General features: G+C 37.3%; 2 protein-coding genes across 2 annotated transcripts; both read left to right on the plus strand.

Annotated features, from left to right (window-relative positions):
• Window positions 1-1,294: 1,294 nt before the first annotated feature.
• On the plus strand, window positions 1,295-11,121 carry LOC140160001 (uncharacterized). Its single transcript, XM_072183268.1, has 8 exons — window positions 1,295-1,694; window positions 1,870-1,929; window positions 4,940-5,054; window positions 5,692-5,840; window positions 6,379-6,621; window positions 7,007-7,333; window positions 9,562-9,824; window positions 10,909-11,121. The coding sequence occupies exons 1-8, from the start codon at window positions 1,295-1,297 to the stop codon at window positions 11,119-11,121; spliced, it is 1,770 nt and encodes a 589-aa protein (XP_072039369.1).
• Window positions 11,122-13,455: 2,334 nt separating this feature from the next.
• On the plus strand, window positions 13,456-15,080 carry LOC140160288 (uncharacterized). Its single transcript, XM_072183559.1, has 2 exons — window positions 13,456-13,632; window positions 13,973-15,080. Exons 1-2 carry the CDS (start codon window positions 13,611-13,613, stop codon window positions 14,986-14,988), a joined length of 1,038 nt encoding a protein of 345 aa, XP_072039660.1. The 5' UTR covers window positions 13,456-13,610; the 3' UTR covers window positions 14,989-15,080.
• Window positions 15,081-16,711: the final 1,631 nt, after the last annotated feature.

Raw genomic sequence — 16,711 nt, forward strand, 5'->3', positions numbered from 1 at the left:
CCCACAATTAGGTTATTTTGAGAAAACAGGACTTTTGTGTGCGAATTTTTAATAAAATACATAACAATTTCACATCTTAAAACATTGATTTAAAAACTTTACCAAGGTACATTAATCATGATTCATGTTTGTAATAATGACCTCTGGTGACACTTAATCACCTGTCTTTTATTCCAATAACATTGGAGTGGAGTAATAGGCAAAACGTTCTTTTGACTTATGGTTGAGATGATAACATCTATCCCAAATGACACTTTTTCAATTATACTATCCTCCAATTTCAGGAGAGATGATGGCAAAGATGACACTTCCTTCATCCTACCCGTGAAGCTACCACCAGACGTAAAGGAGCTTGATTGGACAGGACACGATCAGTTCTCCAATATATATGGTATCCGAATAGAATGCAAGGACGAAACAGATATGTTCACACCAGAAACATTCCCTTCCTTACAGGTACGCTCAAATATCCATATCATCAAATAATACATAGACCGGGGTGCAAAACTAACCCGCGTCCTACGTAGGGGTAGATGTTTAGCCGGTATAATAATGATAATGAATTTGTACGATAATGAATAAGCTAATCGTAGATTCATCCTTAGCGCTCCTTTTAGTGTAAACATTTTAACCCATCTTTCACGAGGGTAGGATCGACTATCAAAGTCGCCATAAAGTTAACGGGGTGGTGAAGCTCACCATAGGTTTATGCCGTAAAGTTCATGGTATTCATGCTGTTATTTATATTTTTAGCAGAACATCCTGTGAGAATTGCACAATATTTAGCCACAGATGGATTGGTCAAGAGTTGTTTGCCAATTTAAATATGTATACTTTTATACATGATAAAACTTAGATGACCCTGCAACATTAGTTTTACAAAACTAATGTAGCAGGGTCATCTAAGTTTTATCATGTATTAAGCTCCCTTCTTGGTTGAGCACTTTACCATGCCCATGGTTTCAACCTTTCTTGGATTATTATTTTTGTATACTTCTATGTACTTTAGACCAGCAATTAATTAAGCAGGTATGAGACCCAAATTATTCATAGTCTCAGGGTTAAGACCAACCATAAGAGCAATAATTTGCTTTTAGAAGTGTCACGGGCAAATGCCGTGCCGTCAACTGTATTAGTTTAGGAATTGTCACTGTTATTTTTCAAATGTCATGCAATACAGCCTTTGACTTTAAATTTAGTATTGTTGGTCATGTTTGTTGTTGTTTATTTTTTAAACACTTTTTAACACCAAGAATAAAGCAAGGTTTAACTGGCTCATTTGCAGATTCGAACCATGAACCAATACAAACACGGTAACGTCGTTCCAAGGTTGTCGCATCGGGGTGTTAAAGTGTGCAAATATGTAGAAGGTATGATACAACTTACTGAAGATAAACGAGCGATACACATTGCTGTTCGAATGAAGGAGGGGGAAGAATCTTTGGGGCGACAACAACTTGATGAAATGATTGAAATGGCGTACTATGAGTGCAACGAGCGATCAATCGGTACACAAACTACTCTTCTCTATCTAAGTCCCAGTGACTTGAGAAAGGGTAAGGATTTGGAAGACGACGTCCACTACTACAGTGAGGAAGATCTGAATGAGTGTATACAGAATAACGGTGATCTGGTTCATCCAGGGAAGATGAAGAAGGAAAGTGTTGCAAGTGTCACAGGATTGCAACAAAAAGGTAGACTACTCTCCTCTATACAATGCACACATTATGTGATCTGATTGTGGTGGTGGTATAAATGATGATGATGATGATGATGATGATGATGATGATGATGATGATGATGATGATGATGATCACAATTTAACAATGGCTGCCAGCATAATTGTACCTATCTATTTGTTCTCACTAGACATATTTGACACTGTTGAACCGCTGAGTCCATCGAAATTCTCGACTGATGATAAATCAGGTAACATCATTATTCTACTGCGGCTTAAGCAGTATGCAGACTCCGAGTATTAGACGTATAATATTTGATGTAACATATCTACGTTATTTAATCTAGTCCCATCTATTTCCAGTAATGTTTAAGTTCTAACGAATGTTTGATGGCGTAAAATCGATAATATGTTATAGGTCTGTCACACTACGACGGACTGGATCAACGTACATCACCGAATACAAAAATATTTTATTCGGTGGAAAAATCACCAGTCCGGCAGAAGATTCGGTGGGATTGTGGGTCCGATTCCCGTTCGTCTCTCTATGCGTTGTGGCCGCTAATAATCCCGCAGACGTCTTATATCCGATCGTTCAACGTCCGACAAATGACCGGATTTTGGGGTCCGATTCCCGTTCGTTTCTCTATGCGTTGTGGCCGCTAATAATCCTGCAGGCGTCTTATATTCGATCGTTCAACGTCCGACAAATGACCGGATTTGGGGTCAACGTCCGACAAATGTCCGGATTTGGGGGTCCGATTCCCATTCGTCTCTCTATGCGTTGTGGCCGCTAATAATCCTGCAGGCGTTTTATATTCAATCGTTCAACGTCCGACAAATGACCGGCGAATCCGTGGCATGTGGCACCAACAGGGACGTCCACCCTATCAGAAAAGTGGGGAAGGAGAGGGTGTTTGAGAGGGTTTTTGACCCCTTAGAGGCAGTGACGTAGCAAGCACTTTTTCAGAGGGTGAACAAAGTGGGGAAAGACAACTTTAAGGGGGCAAACTTTGACGAAAATGGTCAAATATTGGCTAATAAGTACAAAAGGGCTACAAACGTCCGGGGCAATAGAGGTGAGAAACCTTTGGGCAATGAAGGCCCAATTGAAGCCATTTGTCATTTTTTGGATCAATTTTAGCACTATTATTGGGTACTATTTTAGTTTGAAACAGCCGCAAATTGGTGAAACGAAAGCCTAATTGAAGCCATTGAAAAGTTTTCACCATTATTGTATAATATAAACAATTGTTTTAAAAATAACACGTGGATGTCCATTTTTCAAAATGAAGGTCCAATTGAAGCCATTTGCATGGGGACTGTAGGGCCTATTTACATTATTAGGCCTAGGCCTATTGTGTAAAAATTCAGTTTTAAAAATGGAAAATTTGGACAATTGTTTTTGGTGCATCATTTTTACACTATTATTGCCTTAAACAAAAAACAAAGAAGGCCCGAACTGAATTTGCAAAATTTAAAATGTTACACTGATCCACTGACACTTAGATATAAGACTTCAGGTAAAGCATGCCTGGATTGATATGTTAAAGTCAGTAATAGACCTAAGCCCGTCTTCAATACTGACTTTGGTGACAAAATATCACGGGCCCTACATATCGACGGGCCGGCAGTAATTTTCACAGGCTTTTGGGCCAAGGAGCCACATTAAAGCACTGCCTATAATAATCACAGGCCTATACTTAGGCTTACTATATACTATCCTGGGCCTACTCAATAACGTACAATTTAACCTTTTCCATGTTTTCTCTTCTTTTTTCTTTCTTGTCAATCACTAAAACTGGTAGGAATTTGATATTGCGTCCTCTACCCTTCAGAAAGTGCCCTCCTTCAATACTACTTACATGCATAGGCCTACTAAATTACGTGCAATTTAACTTTTTCTCTTCTTTTCTCTCTTCAATTTTTCTCACTTTCTTTTCTTTTTCTCTCCTTTCCCCCTTTTTTTCTACTTGTCAGTCACTAAAGTATTAGGGGAAATATGATATTGCGTCACACACCCTTCAGAAAGCCCCCCCCCCATGATCGATGCACATGTTCGGCATAGGCCTACATCCGGCACAAGCGCCTGCGAAACCTTGCAAACACCTGCGGTATATAAACGAAAGAATAACGAACAAACCCAGGGTATATATACAGAACAGTACGAACACACATCGGACAACTTCCGAACATGTGTATTCAGCACACTCCGTTTCAAGTTTTGTGCATGCACAAAACTTGAAACGTATTGTCGACGGACTAAACAAACATCACCTAACACGAAACGCATTTGGCGGATAATAGCAGGACATATGAAGAACATAAAACGAATATTGACGAACACTAACGGATTTGCTAAAATACCATCCGTTTCTTATACGGAAGACCAATCCGGTGTAGTGTGACACTAACACGGTCTGGGTCAACGTACATCACCGAATGCAAAAATATGCTATCCGGTGGTGAAGGCCTCACAGGAACGTATTTGCAACGAACACGGGCCGAGTGCAACGAACAAAGAACGAACCTGGACGAAAGTAGAGCGAACAAACTCCGGCAATATGCAGCACCATACGAACACACATCGGATAAATACCGAACATGTGTATTCGGTACACTCCGTTTCAAGTTTTGTGCATGCACAAAACTTGCCGACGGACATAACGAACATCACCTAACACGAAACACATTTGGCGGATGATAGCAGGACATAAAAAGAACATAAAACGATCATTGACGAACAACAACGGATTTACTAAAATACTATCCGTTTCTTGTACGGAATACCTATTCGGTGTAGTGTGATAGACCTATTACGTATAATATCTGGTAGAAATATATTATCGATTTTACGTCATCAAACATTCGTTACTGGAAATAGAATGGTAATAGATTAAATAACGTAGATATGTTACATCAAATATTTTACGTCTAATAAAAAGTCTGCATACTGCTTTAGGCATTGATGTGATGTAGACTTAAACCATAATCATGATAATATATAATAATAATAAAAAATATGCACTATTTGAGGTTGTTACAAACAAAGGTGTTTCTAAATGCGCTTTCAAATAACCACTCAAATAAGCAAGCTATTATAAAACTTCCTTAAATTTACAACATAAAGCATAAAAACTAGATGCCTTCCCTAACATTACATTATTAGAGGCATGTAAATGCATGCTCGTTTCAATCATAACTAAGAAAGAATTAATATTCGCTTGTTTTTATTTTGTTAATTGGTTTAATTTCTCCTAGACTACAAGCTTTTAGTAGACAACAAATCCTTGCGACACTTGGCTGAGCAGATATCTGACAGCGACAGGGAAGCTCTTGGACACTATCTCGGCATAAAGAATTCAATTATATTTGGGTAAGGATCTGAAGAAAACTATTTTCCATGTTAAAAAGATGTTTGTCCAAAAGCAATCCACTGGCTGCCACGCGTTATCTAGAGACTGGGTTAAAACATTTCACATGATTAATTTCATCTTTCTCCTTATAGGCCCAAATGAGTTTTTAGTGAAATATTACGGGTAGAAGAAGTATTGTTGGTCGAATCAGTCGAGTTTCATTATCTAAATCAATATATTATTGAAAAATAACACTTTGAAGTTTTGCAAATCATATACTTTAAAAACTTGCTTAATTTATTGTTCTTAATGAGTTATAGTTACGTTTTACCAAAGTGTTGTTGTTTCAGTCCTCTTTACAACATAACTCAAGAATCACGGGACCTACAAAAGTATATTTGAATTCTTCTACATTCTCGCTATGAAATGATCAGTGCAATTTTTGCCAATGCTCACTACTATTCGCAATATGCTGTGAACTACCAAATTGCAACAGTTTAAAATAGTTGCTAACCTTAAGGTTGATTAAGGCAATTTGACGTTTTCCCAAACAACATAGTCGGAGCATAACTAAAAACGCGAACTCGTCGAACTTATCCTGACCGCCTATTTAAGCTGACCAGAATAAAAGATTTCGTTATATATTCATTTGTTTAGATTTAAGAGCGACTACGTCAATGTAAAAGAGCAAATGTACCAAATGTTGATCCATTGGCGTCAAACGCAGGGTAGAGACGTCAACACAGATGAGCTCAAGGATGCTCTAGTCAGAATCAAACGTAGGGATCTCGCATACGGAGTTTCAGGTTTGTATAAATAAACTCATCTCAAATATTACTATGTGACCCAATATGGTATAACAATTGCCATTGTATCCTTCATTAATGTATTCTCGTTCATTAATTGGTTAAATCGGAATCAACTAAAATTTTGGGAATAAGCTTTTTTCATGAATATCTGAAAAATATCATTAAAAGAGGATGCTAGGATCACGAAATACTCCTTTAAGAAAGTGTTTACGCATAAGTTCCAGGCATGACGAATATTACGCGCTCACGTGTAAGGCGTACGCTTAACTTTGCGTTCGCGTATACGCTACTGTAAACGTGTGGATTCATTACGGATTAACAACGCTTGGATCCTGTATAAAAGTATAGGAAGATTTGTTGAAAACATTGAGTTCTATCAATTTGATAATGACACTTTATTTTAAGAGGAAGTATAACACGATCAACGTTTAACATACGACTTGTGTTTTATCCATATTAATCTTAATAGCTGTAACAATAAACGCTAATAAAATAATATGAGATGGGGAAACACCTCCCTTTCTTTTCTACACAGTTTCAGCGGCGACGTTAACTGACGATAGGCTAGAGTTCATTGTACAGTCTCTAGACAAAAGTCAATGGCAGTATCTTGCTATAAAGCTACAGTGTCCATATGACGAAGTGTATGAAAAAGAGCAAACGGCACAAGTGTTTATCAAATGGAGACAGCAGCAGCCACGAAATGTGGATGTCATTAAGTATATGACAGCTGGGTTGAGAAGTATTGGTAGGAACAATCTTGCTGACCAAGTGGAAAGTAAGTATGTTAAACCGCAAAGTAAAAACACCAAGCGATCAATTATGTCGGCCTATATATACATACACACCCCAACACCCGCCCCAACACACAGGTGCCTCTTAAAACACGTAAAACACCACAATTGTATAGATAGTCCGGGAGACTGTGGTCAGCCGTGGGATTTGGATGATTAAAACATCCCACCTATCTAGATACCTTACATAGGTCCCAAAGAGCACGAAAAGTCTTGATGGAAAAATCTGAGGTGTGGCAGAGAGCGGCCATCTTGATTTTCAAAAATCACAAATGATAGTTAAATAGTTGGCATAATAGTTACGCAAATTCTGATGCTTAATATGTACCTTTTACAAAAGCTGTGTAATCAATATTTTTGCGTGTGCAGACTTTCGCAACCAGTCTTGGAATTGCAAAGAATTTTCAGCAACTATAGACCACAAAAGTCAAGTAGTACACGTTCCAGATACCAGAGTCAAGCTAGAAGTTCCAGAAGGAGCACTTCCTATGACAGAAACTGTGGATGTCATCGCATCAGTTCATCCGACCGGGAATCATCACCCTCCATTAGAAAATAATCAATTCGTGATAGGACCAACAGTATGTATCGAACCACACAGTGTAAGATTTCTCAAGCCAGTAGTCTTAGTCCTTCCCCATTCAGCTCAAAACATCACAGCCAGAAATATAACAGTTTGGTCGAAGATCACAGAAGGTAAGAAATATTGCCATCACAAGATATAGGGTGCACAACTTATAAGTTCCCCCTACATATTTTTAAAAATAAATCGACAACTATTTGACGAAATGCAAACCTGTAAAATGATATGGGTAGCCTTATTTGTTTTACACATGTGGACCAAATTTTAGCGTCACACGTCATTGCGTTCAGTCACAATGGTTCATTATGTAAACAAAGGAGACCGTTTTAAACAGTGTTAAAGGTTGCATCTGAGTCCATAGGACTCAATTCTCAAACAATACAGTAGGCCAGGGATATGCATGTGTTTGTAAAAGAAAAGTTAATCTTTGGTATTCTTCTTCTTCTTCTTCTTGAAAAGCAAAGCGGGTGTTTTATTCTTTCTTTTTAATGATAAATGTCTAAGATGGAAGGGATATGTACTGCAGTGAGAATAGGCCACATCGCCAGTAGTTCATCACATGTGAAAAGTCACATTTTAATAATGCCGTGTTTGCCCGAATTTCTTCGCGGTGGAGCAATCGGTTTCCTGGATGAAAATGTACCGGTGAAAGAAATTGCTCGTCGTATGGGAGTTGCGCCTAATGCAATTCGAAAAATGAAAGAACAAAATTTCAGTTGACATGAGAGGTGAAAAATCAGCCGAGAGCACCTCGTCGACGTGTCAAGACTGTTCGTCAGGACATGTATATAGTGAATCTGGCTGAAACCCGTCGAAAAATGTCTGGTAAGTTATTGCGTTTCAATAAATTATGTCGTGCTCGTTTCCCAAACATCCCCTACTAAACATCTAGACTTTAAGTTTTATTTCCATTACAAACACATGGACAGGCCTAACATACTGTATTGTTTGACAATTGACTCCTATGGACTCAGGTGCAACTTTTAAGACTCCCTCTTTTTTTACATAATGAACCATTGTGGCCAAACGCAATGATGTGTGACACTACAAATTGGCCCAGATTTGTAAAACAAATAAGGTTACTCATAACTTTTCATTAAATAATTTTTGATTTATTTCAAAAAGCATTAGGGGGAACTTATAAGTTGTACACTGTATATATGCAGGACATATGCATATAATAAGTACCATTTTAGTTTTTAAGTCTTTTCTCGGGCAGGTTCATGTACATGTAAATTAGTCCACAGAATAAAAATATAACTTATTGAAAGGGTCCCTCCAGAAAACGACTATGTAGTTATCATCAATTTAATAACGTTGTTTGAAGCTTGTAATTATTTTACTCAACATTGAGTAAAAAGGTCACAACTCAACAGTTGAGTAAAATAATACTCAACATTGAGTTCATGTAGGTTACAACTCAACAAAATGAATAAAAATTACTCAATATGAGCTCAATATGAGATCAAAATATTTTTTTGCAGTGATATAACAAACACTTATAAATACTAATAAAAATAAAAACAAGGACGCAAGAGAAACTAAACATAGGAAATTTGAAACAGATGAGTTTTGAGAGCAGATTTGAAGGCTTTAACTGTTGGAGAATTACGGATGTGATTTGGGAGATCACTCCAAGCGCTGCTGCCAACCACTGAGAAGACCCTGTCTCCAGCATATGTATGTGTCTTAGGGACCTCAAGGTCTAAGTTGTGACAAGAACGGGTGGTTACTGACCCAAGCCGCCCTTTTTTCACCACTAGACAGTCTTTCATGTACTGAGGACAGTGTCCATTCAGTGACGTGTACACACATGAGAAGTTTGAACTTAATGCGGTCTTCAATACGGAGCCAGTGCAAGTCAGTGAGCATAGGGGTGATATGGCAAGATTTTGGTTGTTGGTAAATCAGCCGGACACATTTGTTTTGGAGCTTCTGTAAACGATTCAGATCTTTTTGTTTGATACCATTTAACAGAAGACTCTAGTAGTAGTCTATGAGAGATTCAGCTTGAGTTGTTAAGCTAATATTCTATTTCCTTGAATTTGAAACTATGATGTAAATTGTTCGATACATTTTCATATCAGCTTATACACCCCTACACACACACACCGGTAAAACAAACACAACCCACACCCCACACATACACAGAAAAAAACACCGATTCTTTTGGGTTATTGTATCCACTATTCTATCAGTCCAACTATACTTAAAGAAGGACACCATTTCCGAAAGATTGTGAATTAATTAAGGCCGGTATAACCTGCAACATCTGTTATGTTTTTTCTATAAAACTATCGGTGTTTGATATAACAATTTGTTTTTAAATTTCCAATATCAGCTTCGAAGTGGCACATTTTATTTGATGGAGCTGCTAAATCAGATGCCAGTGAATCCGTCACAGTTCGTGTCACAGGAGGCAAAGTAAAGATAAGAGTTACTCACTTCAGCTGGTTTACAGCGATTTACTCATACGTTACCGGATCGCCTCAAGCACCACAAACATTGCAGATGGAGATGAGGCCATTTATGCATCCTCCCTATGTCAAAGATATTGACATGATTTACTTGCGGGTTTATTATCTAAGAGAAGATCAGACAAAGGTAATCATAACTTATAGCATAATGAATATTATTTATTTACTTTATAGCCATGTTTAACATATTTAAATCTACTCAACAAACATTACAAATACCATAAACCAGATTGATAAAACAATGAATACACACAAATACACAAATGTTCACATTGTGAATATACTGCGTGATTATAGCGCTTGAAAATTCGGGTTATTCTAATATTGATACCTTTTTATGATTTTAGCTGCAATATTCCAAATGTTTTCGCGCGCAATTTTACCATAAAGTTATTTATTATGATGCCACAAAGTGTTGCATTCAAGAACCCAAACCCATCCCCATAACAAAAAGAAATCAACGCCACTACTTCATTATTTGAAGTAGAATCACGAGGCAAAGCCAAATGTTCTGTGGTTTGGAGATCTTGTATAATTATTTAAATAGTTACTAAAATAAAACAGAAATTCTTCCTTTTCAAAATAATGTCGGTTTAAAGTGATACACTAACCTGATCAAAATGAACAGTATATCTCATCAAAATAAAAAAATAAATGAGTAGGGATTCTATTAAAAAATTAATAGTACGAAATAAGAGTACATGGTTTTTGAGTTATCATCGTAATTCATGGAAAAAAAACTCGCTGAAGTGGCAAGGAATAATCATGGTGATGACTACAACAACACCAGGTAGCATTGCAGCAGCAGTAACCTGCCAAGAGATTGAGAGAGGAACGTTGCTTATCCCTAGACAATTACATCTGTATATTGTATCTGTACTGGTGGCTGAAACATTGCTGTGCTTGGATAATAATTCACGGTTCTTCAAAGCCGGCTTGAGCATATCTACTGCTGTGTCTTCAAGCTCTGTTGGAGACATTTGAGCTCATGTTGGTATCAGGAAAGCCTTCAACATCATGACTGCTTCAAAACGTGTCTTTTCAGACTAGATTTGCTAACTATGAAGACACGGATTTAAACTTGGGAGAAACCCAACATCCGAGATAGCGTGAGCGAGAGCAAAATATTTGTAGATCTTTTAGTTTTATCTATTTATGCCATTAAATTCTATGAATTATTTCTTCGTTCTTCCTTTGATTGCTCTTTTCAGTGTGTTCAAAACGAAGAAAAAATGGTCAACGGAGTCCAATGTGGAGAAATGACACCTTTTGTACTTCACTTGAATGGGGAAAATGTATCCTCCCGGATAAAGATAATCAGTCAAGAAAACAAGTGGCAACTGGTCGATGAGCAAAAGGCAAAAACGTCTTCCTTCAGACATTTTAAATGGGGCAGGTGGAGGGGCTTCAAATGCGGCTTCTAATGTAGCCTTGTAAATTTATCCTGCGAACATTTATACACATTACAATATTTCGGATCGTAGTAAATCATATCTATAAACACCAGCTACATTACCAACAAATCTAAAAACATAAGCTATATACACAAGCACTTTTCTCTATGTTTGAGGTGTTCAATAATGCTGCTTTAATTTTTCACATCTTAGTGTGGGATGGCGTTACAGGTATTTGCACCTGTTCGTCTCAGCCTTATCGACAATTTATATATTTTTCTGTGTTATTATGATATTCTTTGCAGTAGATGTTTTGTGCCATATGTTTAAAGGTTTTTTATTTTGTTTAATTGCATGCTTGGTGTTATCTTTAATACTAGTGAAGTCTAAACACAAATCAACAGCATATTCATAGAGTCCTCCCACTTTGCTGTTGTTATACAATGCAAAAAATATTTTACTCAACACTGAATGAAAAGGTCACAGGTCAACAGTTGAGTAAAAATTACTCAACATTGAGCTCATAATATAGGTCACAACTCAACAAACGAGTAAAAAATTACTTAACATTGAATAATTGTTTACTCATTTGTTGAGTTGTGAGCTCAATGTTGAGTAATTTTTGAGTAACTGTTGATCTGTGACCTTTTTACTCAGTGTTGAGTAAAATATTTTTGCAGTGTAGCGTGTTACAGGCCCATTCAGTGATTTGCGCATCATGACGATCGTAAAAATCATCAAAACTCAGATTTTAGTACCTTTGTCATTGTCATAGATGTGCTAACATAGCCTGCTAGTAATTCAGCCGAAAGCGGTGTATTAAAGACAAAATAAGCCATTTACATGAATCTGTAATTAATATACTGACAGTATGTATTTTAGCTACATGTATTTGAATGGGGCTTCAGCTTCGTCAGTACTGCTTGACTCTTTGGGTATTTTTGCCAAATAAAATAACAAATGACAGTTTGAATGACTTATCCTTCACTATTAATAGGATAACCATCAAAATTTTAATGTTGCCCCTATGGCTACAAAATATTGTTTTTTGGATAGAACTCATCAATAGAAGTATTTTGGTGGTTAAATGGTCATTGGAACGAAATGAAATGACAAGGTCCAAAAATATCAATTGGGAGCAAAATTGGCATAAGCATATATTTACCTTTATATATTTCTTTATTTTAACATATATGCAAACATGAAACAAGCATATTGTGAAAGTATCAAAGGGTTTCTTATGAAATGGCACTTTACTAGTCAATGGCATCAATTATTTTTCAAACCGAGGCATTGAAATCATGCATTTAGAGAACATTTTGCCAAAAATCATCCAAGATGGCCGATATGGCACAAAATCAAAATTGCACTAAGTACAGGTAAACTTTTTTTTTTTCACAACGAAACATTTATTGTTATTATTGTTATTGGGTTTAATATGACCAATTAGTAGGTGTATGCAAATTAAATCTTAAGTGTCATTGAAGGTCATTGACTCATTCACAACAATAGAGGTTATCCACTTCACTCATCATGCTCATGTGTGACTTCTAACAAAAGGTGCTGGTTCCCGTAGTATTCCCCATTCAAAACAATTCAATACATGACCTCGGAGCTACCTGCATGACTTTCGCGGGCTATTTTGAAACAGTTATGGTTGCACATTCAGGTACTTCTTTTGAAAGTTCTAAACAAGGTATAGCCAGCAGCAAGTTGTATATGGTATAGGCCTAAATATAAGAAAACGTTTAGGGTTGAAATCAGGTGAAAAATACATCGAATGGGCACGAAACTTCACATTTATGTTCAGAAAGGTGTCTTCTTAGCATGATTCGAAAGGAGTATGGAAATTCCAAAGGAAAGCTGGTGATTTAATTTGTAACTCGAGATCTACTTGTTCAATTTTTAACCTTTTTACAGAGGGTATGATAGAGGTATTACTGGCAACTCTGCCAAATTACAGCTAGTAGGCCACGTTTTTTACCTGAAATTATTGACATGAATATTTTGTGCCATTCTTGAGCAGTGCTGAACTCAGCCACTGGCAATTAAGCGCACTGTGGCGATGGACCAATTTTGACTCGCACTTACAGGAAAATGAAATAAGTTATGTTGCTGTAATTTGTAAGATAGTTACAAAATATAATTGGCATTAACTTCCCCAATTTTTACAGAAAAATATTGAAAACTAAAAGAATGAGATCAATTTAGAAATGTCTGTGCAAGCAGTGCACAGTTGAGCACCCTGCATGTCTATGGGAGTGTTCTAATCAAGTTGATGGTTCATTGGTCATCCCTACTATTAAGCAATTAGTAAAAACAAATTTCACACTTTAATGTACTTATGTTAATGTGTATCCTTACAGGAAGTACTGTATGAGCAGCTACATGGTGGTAGATACGCCAAATGTACCTTTGTCTACAAGAAGACAGACAACGATGTTAAAGAGATACACGGGTTGATAAGTGCCGATCAAGCCGAACAAAATCTTTTTACATTTTCAACATTTGCAAGTACTATGTGTGTAGTACAGAAACAAGGTAGGGTTCCAATAATGTTTTTAAAACATTTAACATGATCAGTGGCGTGGGGGGGGGGGCAGAGGGTCAACATTGCGCCCTCTCCAGGGGATGAAAGCAAAATTCAATTACATTCATTATAACCAATTACTTACCAGTATTTGTGCAATACAATGCTCCGTGCGTAAATATTTCAGTAAAGGGGGGGCATTATGTATCTTTGGTCCCGGGCGCCACTACGCCACTGAACATGATAGCAGAATAATTCGAAATTCATTATTTTAATAAGCCTAATTCCCAGCTAATACACCTTTAAGAATAACCGATTACTGGAAGTATTTGTATGTTTCATTTCCTCTAGAAAACCAGACACCACACCCCGGGGCACAGGGTATAGACGTCACGCAACAACAGCAGATAAAGTGGCGACCCCAATTTGGGGCATGGGGAGGCATTTGCCCACCAAACGTTGGCTTTCTCCCCCGGTTTCCCCTCTGTCAGAACAAAACAATTACCCAAAATCCACTATTTTGGGCACAAAATGCAAAGCAATCAGCTTCCTCCCCCCAAAAAGGTTCCTTTGTCCACTTACAGCCCCCACGGAAAAGGTATCCGGGTGTCGCCACTGAGCAGGGAGCGTCTGCAACATCTATGATGCCCCTACGGTTCGCAAGTCACCAGTCTCAGCAATCAGCACCTGGGTATCATATGCTACCAATAACATCATCACAAAGTCGTGGTGTAACGAGTCCTCGCATTAGTAACGCTGAGAAGAAAGCAACAACACAAGTTTTTCTCCATTCCGGATATGGAGCTGATGGGTTAAGTTTAATGGAGCCCCGAACGTCACAAGGTAGCCAATGTAATCCTGAATCAGAATCAAAGTCACAATTATACCGTTTTGGTTATTCACAAGGAGCTATTGTGAATTCTGCAACACACCAAACTTCCCAAAGGTATAAGATGCTAAGAGACAACGACTGTGTCGAGCAAGCACCAACGCCGGATAGTAAGCATTCTGCAGGGGAAAGTGACGAAACTCTTACCGAAGAGTCACTTCTTCAATCGTTGCAGCCCTACAAAATGAGGGAAAGAGGTTCACTTACTAATCCTTTCCTTGAAAGAGTCGCAAGAGGTATTCAACCAAGGTGGCGAGAGCTTGCTGCAAGACTCGGATTCAGTGATGACGAGTGTGAAGAATTTGACAGTGCAGATAACATGCCGGGGCCATATTGGCCAGCCTTCAGAATGCTTGATCATGTTAGGGCAAATTTCAGTGAAACTGAAGCTAAAAATGGAAAAGCGATTCTAGCAGATGCTATTCAGCCGCTTGATGCAAGTCTTTATGACAAAATTGTAAACTGGGATAGGCAATAGATGCAAACCCAAAGAAAATATGGCCTTTTAATTGTCGGAATTTCAACCACACACTTTAAGTAACTCTGTATAGAGCTACTGTCCATTCTGCAACAATTATACTTCATTAAAACTATTGGCTTTTATTGACTATCCTTGCCACTCTACCTCTTTAAGTAGTTATTTATACTCATAATATCATTGTTGAGTAAAGAGCAACAAATGAGTCAAATGGAAATCAATATCGATTATATTTTTTACTCAATGCGAGTACAATTAATCAACATTGAGTTTATTTTATTATCGGTGTCGGTATTGTCGGTGTTTTTCACATATCGCGGCCAAATGGTCAAATTACATGTAAAATTACAAATCAAACATAAATATTGAAACATTCAAAATATTGAACACTAAAAACTTTAAAAGGTAAAATCGGTCTCAGAATTTCAAAAGGCTGGCTATACACTGCAAATAATTATTACTCGACTGTTGAATAAAAAGGGAACATAGCAAAAAATGAGTAAACTGAAATGTTGTGTGGCATTCTAGCATTTCAGTTAAGCAATCCAAAGAACCCTTCGTGGTTTTTTAGGGGCCCACATTTTTAGAAACAAAACACAGCCTTTTCGAAGCATGGCGTACACAATAGGATGTCAGTATTCAATATGTGTAAAACCCGCCAAATTAAAAAAGCCTTTCTCCATTTTGTGTAGCGCCATCATAGTTTGTCCGCAATACCTATAAAAGGCTAATGGTACGCGTTTTGAACAATTTTCTACTGTTTTTTTAATTGATATAACACGTTTGTTTTTTGATGGGTCACACTTTTTTCAATTGTTTCAAATTACGTCAAAAGTCTTTGAATTTTTTTAAAAATATTTTTGTATTATGATAAAGTGAATACTTCCGGCCCTCTACACTGTACGCACCCGTCTATGTACCTCCTAGTTTTACTCTCATTCATTATTCTGATTGTAATACATGTATATATATATTTATGTTTTGTAAATTTGTATGTTGCGTATACATCTACACTGTTAGAACACATGTTTTGCTGTGATGCAACAATTGAATACCTGAATACAAACCCACCCAAGTCCATACTTTGGCCAAATTGAGTTAAGCATAGGAAATTGTTGCCTGTACATAGACCTATCATATGCACAAAAGAATAACTCGAATCTAGGAGTTGTAACACATTCATTGCTGGAGTGTAACTTTTGAAAAAATGGGTTTAATAAAGGAAAGTGTGCGTGTTTTTTACCTAGTGGTACTCCCATTCCAACATTGTTGTCCTTGTATGTGATTCAAAAAACATCCAAAGTCCGACATATAAAATGACCACCCATGAAGTCCCTGAAATGCTAATCGTCATACATAATACAGTTTAATCCAGTCATCTGCATGTAAAAATGGCCATATTGACCAGGAAATGAAATGACACACAAATGGTTAGATTTCTTAAAATGGACTTGGGCGGGTTTTGCATTCAGGTGTTCCATTGTTTGGTTCAGCAGGTAATTCGTGTTGGGTTCAAATGGTAACCCTTTTTCTAACAGTGTATTTAAGATTTGCGTTTCGCCATCATTCAGGGACACTGATCTAGGCTTATGTCTTCTGTGTTCTTTTTATTGATAAAAAAAGTGATGTACAATTGATTGGTCGTCCAGCAAAATATCAGAGTATTTGGTATCTCCGGCCAAATCCTTCAAGATCCTAAGGGTTTTCAATCACTACGTTTCAA

The sequence above is a fragment of the Amphiura filiformis genome, chromosome 9 (genome assembly GCF_039555335.1).
Source record: "Amphiura filiformis chromosome 9, Afil_fr2py, whole genome shotgun sequence".
Classification (NCBI taxonomy): domain Eukaryota; kingdom Metazoa; phylum Echinodermata; class Ophiuroidea; order Amphilepidida; family Amphiuridae; genus Amphiura; species Amphiura filiformis.

Bases quoted from the DNA above. Each gene is read 5' to 3' on its own strand.
- LOC140160001 (XM_072183268.1), top strand. From the start codon at position 1,295: ATGAACCAATACAAACACGGTAACGTCGTTCCAAGGTTGTCGCATCGG. The intron at 5,841-6,378 runs GTTTGTATAAAT...TTTTCTACACAG, and splicing joins TCTCGCATACGGAGTTTCAG to TTTCAGCGGCGACGTTAACT. The intron at 6,622-7,006 runs GTAAGTATGTTA...TTGCGTGTGCAG, and splicing joins TCTTGCTGACCAAGTGGAAA to ACTTTCGCAACCAGTCTTGG.
- LOC140160288 (XM_072183559.1), top strand. From the start codon at position 13,611: ATGTGTGTAGTACAGAAACAAG. The intron at 13,633-13,972 runs GTAGGGTTCCAA...CATTTCCTCTAG, and splicing joins GTGTGTAGTACAGAAACAAG to AAAACCAGACACCACACCCC.